This window comes from Macrobrachium rosenbergii, chromosome 46 (assembly GCF_040412425.1).
Source record: "Macrobrachium rosenbergii isolate ZJJX-2024 chromosome 46, ASM4041242v1, whole genome shotgun sequence".
Classification (NCBI taxonomy): Eukaryota; Metazoa; Arthropoda; class Malacostraca; order Decapoda; family Palaemonidae; genus Macrobrachium; species Macrobrachium rosenbergii.
The window spans coordinates 8092501-8105000 of record NC_089786.1 but is presented as its reverse complement, the minus strand read 5'-3'; the positions used below and the strand labels follow the sequence as shown (position 1 = coordinate 8105000).

The 12500-nt window shown below is 36.0% G+C and overlaps 2 protein-coding genes across 7 annotated transcripts in view; both read right to left on the bottom strand.

Annotated features, from left to right (window-relative positions):
- pros (prospero) overlaps nt 1–12500 on the bottom strand; it is a 1677936-nt gene that overhangs the window by 742547 nt on the left and 922889 nt on the right. The window lies entirely within an intron of this gene.
- Nucleotides 3257–12500, bottom strand: part of LOC136830116 (uncharacterized) — a 33090-nt gene continuing 23846 nt past the window's right edge. Inside the window, exons 3-5 of the mRNA XM_067089307.1 lie at nt 5182–5233; nt 3885–4018; nt 3257–3403 (exon numbers count right to left, since the gene is read on the bottom strand). Coding sequence (XP_066945408.1) covers nt 3257–3403; nt 3885–4018; nt 5182–5233 — 333 coding nt within the window. The remainder of the gene's footprint in view (nt 3404–3884; nt 4019–5181; nt 5234–12500) is intronic.

The following is a 12500-nucleotide window of genomic DNA, read 5'->3' as shown; positions in this document are numbered from 1 at the left end:
TGATCGTTCATTAATGTCTGTTTACGGCGCAATTACTCTTCACATCCGGTTTTCAGTGACCATCTTTAGTCATGCTCTTAGCACCTTAATCGCCAACATGGTCATCAACCCCACCCCCCATACACGGGGAAACAGTGCCCCCAAAATATTTTTTATCCTGCAGTGAGAAATGGTTATTCTTAACACAACTACCCCGTATCACTAACGTCATTTGCCCACTGTGCGAAAATTCGGAGGAAGGGGAAGGGGATGGGGAAGGGGAGGGAGAAAGGGAGGGGAGGGGAGGGGAGGGGAGGGAAGGGGAAGGGGAAGAGGGGAGGGGGAAGAGAGTGGAACCACACCCCCACCCAAGTAACCTACATACAGTCGGGTGTCTCATACCTCACAAACCACCACCCACAACCTACCACCACGGGCGTGCCAACCCCACCCCCGCCCACAACTTGACTGATAACGCCAACCACTTTTGCAGCCTACTTTTAGGCGTCCCAGTCGCAAACCCTTCCACCCCATCACGCCCACATCAACCGAAAGCAGTCCCCAACCCCCATTCCAGCCTACCGTTTGGGCGTTCAAATTGTAAACCCCTTTCTTCCCTCACGCCCACAATTCCACGGAAGCCCACGGTACCCGCCCCCACCCACCCACAGCCGCCCCTACCCTCTCCGCGGAGTGACCCCGCTCTATAACGCCCGTCTCAGCAATAGCCTCACACTTTAATAGGATAGTTTACCCTTTTATCCCATAATTTACGATTGTTTGGACGGGCTTAAATACAAGGAACAAATGTTCCTTTTCTTTTCCAGTTTATCATTTTTCAGACGCCCGCCTCTCTCTCTCTCTCTCTCTCTCTCTCTCTCTCTCTCTCTCTCTCTCTCTCTCTCTCTCTCTCTCCTTTTTTCAGAAGGGCGTCGAAATGGGAAACCGTGTTGTGTGATTGTGTCTGCTCCAAGTCCGAGCGAGGAGGTTTGAAAGAAATAGGAATTGGGGTGGTTGGGGTTGGGGGGGGGGGAAGGGTTGTTTGGAAGGAGGAGGAGGAGGAGGAGGAGGAGGAGGAGGAGGAGGAGGAGGAGGAGGAGGAGGAGGAGGAGGAGGAGGGGAGGGGTGGGCGGGGAAGCAAGCAGTTAAAATTATGCTTTGGAACGACGAGGTTCCAAAATGCAGGAAGATCTTTTTGAGACGAGAAGGAAAACTTTGGTTATGTGGAGGGAAACTTCGGTTTATGTCGGGTTTCTCTATCCGTGTGTGAATTCAGGAGCAAGACTCGATATGTAGAAGTTTGGTTATTGTAATTTCTTAACAGTTTTCCCTGATGTAATGAACTTTTATTAGGTATATATACGTTAGAATTTAATAATAGCAGAAAGACTAATTTGTGTTTCTATTTTCTCTCTGTTGGATCTGTTGGGTATGTGCCACAATTTATTGGAAATGTTGGTGCAAGTTATTGGAAATGCGATGCAATTTATTGAAATGTGTTGCAATTTACTGTTAATGTTTTACAATTTAGTTGGTAATGTATTTAACTTATTGGAAATTTGATGCAATTTATTGGAAATATGTTACAATTTACTGGAAATGTGATGTAATTTATTGGAAATGTGATCCAGTTTCTTGGAAATGTGATCCAATTTATTGGAAATGCGTTACAATTTATTGAAAATGTGTTATAATTTACTAGAAACGTATTACAACTGATTCGAAATGTGTTACAATTTATTGATGTGTTACAATTTATTGAAGTTGTGTCACAGTTTATTGGAAATGTGTTACCATTTATTGGAGATGTGTTAAAATTTATTGGAGATGTGTTACAATTGATTGGAAATGTGTTACAAACGACTGGAATGTGTTACAGTTTACTGGAAGTTGTACAATTTATTGGAAATGTGTTTCAATTGATTCGGAATATGTTACAACTGATTGGAAAAGAGTTAAAATTGATTGGAAATGTGTTAAAATTGATTGGAAATGTGTTGAAATTGATTGAAAATGTGTTAAAATCTACGGGAATGGTGTTACACTTCACAATGCGTAATGATCGTACACGCAAACAAGCAGAACAATATAATTGTAAATTTTATTAATGATGTTGATATTAATCACCAAAAACACTAAACAGGAAAAGTAATAATGGATTTAAAGATCAATTACTATACCGCTTCGAGAGTTCTTAAATGAAAACAATTAAAAAATACCCTGAATTTTCTTCGGCGCAATCGAGTTTTCTGTACAGCGTATAATGCTGTATGAAGCTTTCAGCCACGGCCCGGTGGTGGCCTGTGTTATCGGTACCTACAGCGGTTGCCAGACATATGATTATGGCTAACTGTAACCTTAAATAAAATAAAAACTACTGAGGCAAGAGGGCTGCAATTTGGTATGTTTGATGATTGGAGGGTGGATGATCAACATCCCAATTTGCAGCCTCTAGCCTCAGTGGTTTTTAAGATCTGAAGGCGGACAGAAAAGTGCTGACGGACTGACAAAGATATTCTCAATAGTTTTCTTTTACATAGAACTATTAGTGACCCCGTAAGCAGGTATACCCTGCGGAACTCCAGCTACATTGCTTCCTTACCTATTGCTTTTAAAACCCGCCTCCTATCGTCACCTCCCACCTGGCTGTCCAACTTCTTTAGCTTTATCTACGTTTAAGGAAATATGAATTTAACTTATTTTACATTCAAAGATACATTCCTATGAAAATGTTAAGCAAGTTTAATGAAATTAAGGGAAGAGGGGAAGGGGAGAAGAAAGGGGGGGGAAGAATTTGCAATCCCCAAATTCAAAAATATTTAAACCAAAAAAAAAGAACAGATGGGGAATGGGGAAGGTTGGATGGGGTAGGGTGGGGTCCAGAACCCACCCCCTCCCAAATCAAATCGCACCACCTGCGAATAAGCAAGAGCATATAATCTCTCTCTCTCTCTCTCTCTCTCTCTCTCTCTCTCTCTCTCTCTCTCTCTCTCTCTCTCTCTCTCTCTCTCTCTCCACCGTCCGCAGCAAAGTGGCCTCTTCCCCGGCGGAAAAGAAACCCAATGGTGTTACAATTAGTTTTCGGGGAATTTTCTCTCCAGAAACAAGATTGCCCCTCCGGGGGAGCCCTTTCGTAAACATGTCATTGGGCGAGGAGATAAAAAAAAAAAAAGAGGATGATAAACTCTTTAAAAACATGTTGATTGCCATACGACGAACCTAATCAATGCAGAAAATCTCCCGATAATAGATTCATTATTTTTCATAATGGCCAGAATTATCGCCAAGCAATAGAGGAGGAGGAGGAAGAAGAAGAGGAGGAGGAGGAGGAGGAGGAGGAGGAGGAGGAGGAGGAGGAGGAGGAGGAGGACGCAGTCCAAGCGGAGGAAAAACAAATTTTTCGATAAAGGGCTTCGGCCAATGGCTGTACAAGACGAAGGCATTTCAACGGTGGATGGAGGAAAGATTTTTTTTTTTTTTTTTCATTTATTTATTTTCCTTTATCCCAATGGCCGCACAAGACGAGGATTTCTTCGTTGGTAAACAAACCAATCATCCGGGCCCATTAGGATAACAAGAAACAGTTTTGCAGGGCAAACATAAGCCTCCAAAAAGGACGAAAACCTGACGGTTTTAAAATCCGGATTCTGAACGCACGAATTCCGCGCCTTAAAAGACCTTGGCAAAGTTGGTTCTTTGGTTGGTTTTAAGCCAGCCTTATGTTGGCTAAGGCCCCTGCCCAAAGGCGGGCCGTCATAGTGGGAACGTGTCGAAGTGAATACGAGGCGCCTGACGTGGACCGCTGGATTGGACTCGCGCTTAATAAATTGAAGGGATAAGACTGTACATTGAATAGTCTCGCATGGCACCTAAATCTTAAACTAGGAAGCAGAACCTTGAATTACTGGCATTTCGACACCGTCCATAACGCCAAGCCAAGTGTTCCTCAGCCTCTTGACAAGCCAGCATCTTCCAGAGTCTCGTTCTACTCGAATCCCGACGAATCTGCGTTTTATTGAAGCATCCAGGTCTTGTCGACCTAAAGAGAATGCGCAACAATGGAAATCAGCCTGATTTATACATGAATACACGGCAAGATTATTGCCTATCGCTTTAAAAATCATAAATTTTGGTAAGAATAATATACTACTATCCTGTAAATCTCAACTTCATGGCAATATTCTGAGCTACCGCTTTGTAAATTGTAAATGAAGGGCCAGATTATCATCTACTGCTTTGTAAACCAAAAATTACGCGCAATATTCTTAACTATGGCTCTGTCTGACGTAACATCACAGCAAGTTCACAGCTTCTGTTTTGTAAATCATGACGCCAAAGCGAGTTTCTAAGCTACCGCTTCGTGAAGAATAAATTACGGGAAATTCTAAGCTATACTGCTTTGTAAATCATAAATTCCGGGAGAATGTAAGCAAATGCTTCGTAAAATATAAATTCTGGAAATTCTACGCTGCAACCTGTAAATCATAAATCCCGCTTTGAAAATCATAAATTCTGGAGATTCTTAGCCACTGCTTTGCAAATCATAAATTCTGGAGATTCTTAGCCATTGCTTTGTAAATCACAAAATTCTGGGAAATTCTAAGCTACTGCTTTGTAAATCATAAACGCTGGGAGATTCTTATCTTCATTGTCGATTGAAATTCTTGGGAAAAACTCTTGAGACACCACACTGTAAATTATAAAAAAAAAAAATTCTCAAGCTATCGCACTCTAAATTATCGCAGGAATTAATATTCCGAAAATTCCAAAACCAATATTTCTAAATCGTATAATCTGGTGGAGGATTCTACGTTAATGCTCCATAAATTAATCATCAGCCCCCTCCACCCTCCCCTCCTCCCCACACTTCGTTGGAATCAGACTAATTATTCATGTTTGCAACACTGCAATGACCACCAAGAAAGGGAACGTAAATACTGTATTATATGCAAATACAGTATATATAGAAATACATACATATATACTTTATGTATATAAATTACGCACACACACATATGTGTATATATATATATATTTATATGTATGTATATATATATATATATTATATATACATATATATATACATACATACACACATATGTAAATATATATATATATATATATATATATATATATATATATATATATATATATATATATATACTGTATTATTCTGTTACTGTATTACGTTACGTACGTTACCGTGTTTTATTTTGCGCGTCCGTAAACTTCCTTCAGAGCACAGCAATCTTACCTGAAAAGAAGAGAAAAATAATCAGTACTTTACTATATAATTGGGAAATGAAAATATTTTTCATGTACTTTATAACCATATTATATATTACTATGATACCTGTACAAACCAAGTGAATTTAAGTGATGTGTCCATGTGGGAACATAAAGCACGATATGTGGACATTCAACATGAATCACACACATATACTGAATATTCAAAATCCCAATTCCTATTATTTTAATAACATACCACGGATTAAAAAAAAAATTTCCCTTTTACCCCTGCAATAACGTACCATCCCCAACACTTTTAATAGCCTGATAGACTGACTCACGAATTCCAGCGTTTTAACCAAAACCTCTCTCTTCATATTTCATAAACCCAGAACTTTTACAAACCTTTGGGGGACAAAGAAAAACTCGGCATGGAATTGACGCTGGCATATTAGATGGGAGAAACTTCCACAACCAACCATAAATGTCATAAGCGAGAGAGCGCGCGATGAGCTCTCCAATACAGCTATTTACGGCGAAGAAAGTAAACATTGGGATCTGGTAGTTGTTGAAGGCAGTAAACAATGAATTATGTGGCTGTCTCATTCGGAAAGGGGCTTGCACAGGTAAGGTTTCAATCGTTTGTCTATGGTAACAGTTTCAATATATATATATATATATGGTATATATATATATATATATATATATATATATATATATATATATATATATATATATATATATACATATATATATATATATATATATATATATATATATATATATATATATATATATATATATATATATAATATATATGAACTTTGAACTTTAACATGGTAGGAGAAATCATCTGGTAGCTGTAACATTGAAACCTCTCACTAAATACACCTTTACACCTGCCATTGAAACCTCTCACTAAACACACCTTTACACCTGCCACTGAAACCTCTCACTAAATACACCTTTACACCTGCCATTGAAACCTCTCACTAAATACACCTTTACACCTGCCATTTAAACTCCTCACTAAAACATTTACACCAGCCATTGAAACCTCTCACTAAATACACCTTTACACCTGCCATTGAAATCTCTCACTAAATACACATTTACACCAGCCATTGAAACCTCTCACTAAATACACCTTTACACCTGCCATTGAAACCTCTCACTAAATACACCTTACACCATTTCTACTAATTGCACATTTACACCAGCCATTGCTCATTAAAAACAACCTGCCATTGAAACCACTACTATTACACATTTACCAGCCATTGAAACCTTTTACTAAATTTTACAAACTTGAAAATAGTTTAAACAACACCATCTAACATTCAAACTTCCCTGCTCATTAAAAAAAGAACAGAAACACTATATTACCTGTATACTTACAACCTTTTACTGAATTGCAAAACTAAAATCTTTACAAAATATTAACATCAAACGCCACAACCCAACTGCTTATGACTGTGTTGCAAATGTAAATTACTGTACGAACTGCAACAATAAATAGGAATTACTGTACAGACTGCAACCATAAAAAGGAATTACTGTACAAACTGCAACAATAAATAGGAATTACTATACAGTCTGCAACAATAAATAGGAATTACTTTGCAGACTGCAACCATAAAAAGGAATTACTGTACAGACTGCAACAATAAATAGGAATTACTTTACAGACTACAACCATAAAAAGGAATTACTGTACAGACTGAAACAAAATAGGAATTACTGTGCAGACTGCAACAATAAATAGAATAATTGTACAGCCTGCAACAATGAATAGGAATTATTGCACAGACTGCAACAATCAATAGGAATTACTGTACAGACTGCAACAATAAATAGAAAGTTAAAATAATGCATATTAGATCTCCATTGACAAGTCCTACGCTCAGTTAAGAGTTGCGAAGAGAATCATAGAATCAACTTATTAAAAAAAATAAGTATCAAAATCACAGAGACAAATTTACCACGGAGGAAAGCATTAAGTTAGTTAGAATCCCAGACTGTAATAGAACCTACTGGCGGCAACATTTAAGGATGGAATCAAAGAATCTCAATTAATGTACCAATGATGAACATAAACGTTAAAATCACTGCATTTAAATTTTCACTACTGACCAAAAAAAAAAAAATGATCACAGTACGGAAAGTAACGTTTTAAGCAACACAGATTCTAAAGAATCACAGAATGAAAAAGTAACGTTTTTAGGAAGATTCTGAGAATCACTTAGCAAGACAAAATCTAAGGAATCACAAAATAAAAAATAAATATAACGTTTTTAGCTAGACAGAATTTGAGAATCAAAGAATAAAAAAGTGACGGCAGAATCTAAGAATCAGAGAATAAAGTAGTAAAATTTGTAGGAAGACAAAATCTAAGAATCGCAAAATTTAAACAAATAAAGTTTTGAGCAATACAGACTGAGAATCACAGAATAAAAAAAGTAATATCAGGATCCAAGAACCAGAGAGAAAAAAATAAAATTTTCAGCAAGACAGAATCTAAGAATCACAGATAAAAAAAGTTACGTTTTTAGCAAGACAGAATCAAAGAACCACAGAATAAAAAAAAAAAAACGTTTTCAGCAACACAGAACGTAAAAGAATTACATCATAAAAAAAGGTAAAGTTTTTTTTTAGGAAGACTGATAGAATCAGGGACAACGAAAGGACCAGCAAACGTGTCTCCTCTAATCTGAGCATAAACAAATCAGGAAAGGGAAGCTTGCAATCATATGGGAGGCTTTGCTCTCCCGTGTCGATGCGACAAGTGAAGTCAGCGTCTCCTGCGTGTATTTGTTTTCAGAGGGTATGCTAGTGTCTTTGTTCCGTGGTAAAGAAAGTGAAGTTAAAAAAAAATTATCTTTTCAAGATATCATTGTAGGCGTCTCTTGTGTGTTTGTTTTCACACACTATCTTCGTTCGGTGGTAAAGAAAGTAAGTTCGTCTTTACACACTATCTTTGTTCGGTGGTAAAGAAAGTGGACTAAACAAAATAAAAAAAAAATATCTTTTCAAGATATCATTTTGAGCGTTTATTTCTGGTGATAGAAATTCATTTCTGGGTATAATGTGGTTCGGATTCCACAATAAGCTGTAGGTCCCGTTGCTAGGTAACCAGTTCGTTCTTAGCCACGTAAAATAAATCTCTTGTGTATTTGCTTTTACACATTGTCTTTGTTTTAGTGAGCTAAATCCAAAACAGATGTTTGTTTGTATAGATATTACTCCTATAAGATTTTACTTCTATAAGATTTTACTGTGGGAAAGGGCTTTTGTAATGCGAATAAGTCTGTAAAAATGAAAAATTAGAAATTTTATTAAGCCTGAAGAAAAAAAATTTTGAAGTGGAAAAGTGAACTTTAAACTGAAGCTCTCATAAAAAACGTAAAATATCCCAACACGAAAATAAAAACATTATGGAAATCATTTTCAAAAATACACGGATATGCTCCTGTATATAATTATCATATAAACATAAAGGCACAATTAAACTATCAAAGGTAAAAAAACAAAAGAATTAAAATATAAGGACCACAGCAACTCCAACGAACTTATCGAATTATTTGTGTATAAGATTAAAAATGGACGAAATGAAACGGATAAAACCAAGAGCAACATCACAGAGGTTGCTCTCACCATTTTATATCGAAGACCAAATGCAGCAATAGCAGTAGCGTTGCTCTCACCATTTGTATCGAAGACCAAATGCAGCAACAGCAATGGTGTTGCTCTCACGATTTGCATCGAAGAGTAAACGTAGCAACGGCTGTGACATTGCTCTCACCATTTTTATCGAAGATTAAACAAAGCAACAGCAATGGTGTTGCTCTCACGATTTGTATCGAAGAGTATACGTAGCAACGGCTGTGACATTGCTCTCACCATTTTTATCGAGGATTAAACAAAGCAACAGCAACGGTGTTGCTCTCACGATTTGCATCGAAGAGTATACGTAGCAACGGCTGTGACATTGCTCTCACCATTTTTATCGAGGATTAAACAAAGCAACAGCAACGGTGTTGCTCTCACGATTTGACATTGCTGTGACATTGCTCACCATTTTTATCGAGGATTAAACAAAGCAACAGCAACGGTGTTGCTCTCACGATTTGTATCGAAGAGTATAGCGTAGCAACGGCTGTGACATTGCTCTCACCATTTTTATCGAGGATTAAACAAAGCAACAGCAATGGTGTTGCTTTCACCCTTTGTTCCGAAGATTCAAAGTGGACGAATCAAAACGGATAAAACCAAAAGCAATAGCAATGAATTGCTCCATTAATTTATACTCAAGATCATTTACACACGAATCGAAAACTTTAAAAAAACCTCAGTAACAGCAACATTGCTCAAACCCTTTATCCCGTAGACGAATCAAAACAAGATATATAATAAACTGAATATTAATAATGAACGTATTAAATATGCTATACTTTCAGCAACAGCAATATTGCTTACATCCTTCATCCCTAGACGAATAAAAAACATATATAATATAAAAAATATTGCTAACGAACGAACCAAAAATATGACATACACAGCAACAGCAATATTGCTTAAACCCTTTATCCCGTGGACGAATAACAACAGATATACAATATACAAAATTAAAATATTAATAATGAACGAACCAAAATTGTTATATGCACACCAACAGCAATATTGCTCAAGCCCTTTATCTCTAGAGGAACCAAAACAGATACAAAAGCAACAGCAGCAATGAAGTTGTTCGTATCATTCGTCTCTTCATGAAACTTACCCAGGAGGGGGAGGGGAGGGGAGGGGGGGGAAAGGGTTGGGGGGAGGGATACGACACAGAGTCGTGACCTCCTGGCAGGCTATTCAATCAAGCAAGCCACCAGACAGTGTAGAGTCCTTTACTAAGGTCTGCTTGGAGAAAAGCAATGGATCTCCTTTCAGTCTGTGGCGAATCAAATCATTTTTAACAGATTTTTTGAGGGGTGAAGAGTGCGTACATATACGCAAAAACATACACGAAAATGCACACACAAACTCATACACACACACACAAACATTCTTCCGGCCTCAGAAACATGAGTGAGTTTTTTTTCTCAAATTCAATCGTTCCCAAACTGTTGAAGATTGCATACATATACGCAAACACATACGCTATAATATAAACGCAAAACAACACGCGCGCGCGCACACAAACGCGCACACACACACACACATTCGTCGTGGCTCCCAAAGCATATGTTTCTTTTTTTATGCACGCCAGCACGCCTGGGCAAGCGCACAATCGCCCGGCCTCAGAAACAACACGATGCGTTTATAATTTTCGTTTCATTTGATCGAACGCAAAAGATAAAACACCTAAATGTACGCGCATGCGCTCATCTGGCCTCAGGAGCATCATGTGGGTTTTTCAATTTTTTTTTTTTTATCTAAATTATAATACAAGAATGCAATCACATACTCGCCCGACTCACTAAGCGTCATTCTTTCTTTGTTTACTTATATGCTAAAGCAAACAAAAAGAAATTTTTGTATGTATGTATATATATATCTATATATATATAAATATATATAGATACATATATATATATATATATGTATATATATATATAAATATATCTATATATATATATATATATATATATATATATATATATATATATATATATATATAAATATATATATATATATATATATATATATATATATATATATATATATATATATATATATATATATATATATATATATATATATATATATGTTGTTCAAGGGGACCAATTAAGCCTAGGACACGTAAGAATACTTATGTCATGTTACATTAGGTTAGGTTATGATGGCTATAATCGACATTTCAGTGATCCCTTAGGGTACGTCAGCATTGCAGTAAAACATATCATGAACACATGTCGGCAACTTATCGCAAACATATCACAAACAGGCTGAAAACAAGTTGAAGACCGTAAGTGGTGACCTTTGGCAAATGCTGGGAAATCTGTACAAAGACCTGGTCAGAACTACTAATAGGTTGATGACTTGTATTCAACATGTTTGTGATGTGTGAGCAACAAGTTGTCAGCATATGTTTAAGACATGTTTTATTGCATTGGGGACATGCCCTATGGGTACGTTCACACTATGGTAGAACATGTCATAAACATAACTTGGCAACTTATCATAAACAGGTTGAATACATGTCAACGACTTATTTGCGGTCCCAACTACTGTTTTATACTGTATATATATATATATACATATGTATATATATATATATATACATATATATATATATATATATATATATATATATATATATATATATATATATATATATATATATTTCCAGCATTTGCAAAGATTCATTCACCACTTACGGACTCTTGACTTGTTGTCAATTTGTTTGCGATATGTATGCAACAAGTTACCGGCATGCGTTCTGACAGGCTTTAGTGCAGTGTGGGCACGCCCTTAGAAATACACTCGCTCAAATAATAATAATAATAATAATAATAATAATAATAATAATAATAATAATAATAATAATAATAATAGAAGCAGAACACTGTCGTCTGCCATTACAATCGTAACAGAGGAACACACTTGTAGTTCATTATCCTACAAGCCAAAAAAAAAAATAAATAAAAATAAAATAAAAAGAAAAAGAATAAAAAACCGCAGTACATGAAAATAAATCAAAACATTTTTACGATTCATATGTCCTGAGTAGTTCTACACATTTATAAGGAAAATTACGAACATGACGTCAAGTAAGGAAAATTGTGGCACATGTCTAAAAAAAAAAAAAAAAAAAAAATTTCATCCACGGCGGATGTTGTCAGGGTTTCAGTAATTGTCCTTCACAGAAAAGATTTTCGTATTTTTAGATACGTATTTATGCGCTTCAGAACGGTGTGAGCTGCATGTATACGTACTCATAATATACAGGATGCACTCATGCACACACAATATACACACAGACACACACACACACACACTCACACATACTTGTAAAGTTCTACCACTATACATCAGCCCTACAGAGGAAGTCTTAGATATAAAGATGAAACCGGTCAGGATTTATATCCATATCGAATGTTTAATTTTTCATGTGGTATATATACACATACATATATACATATATATATATATATATTGTATATATAAGTATGTATATATATATATAATATATATATATATATATATATATATATATATATATATATATATATATATATATATATATATATATATATATATATATATATATATATATATATATATATATATATATATATATA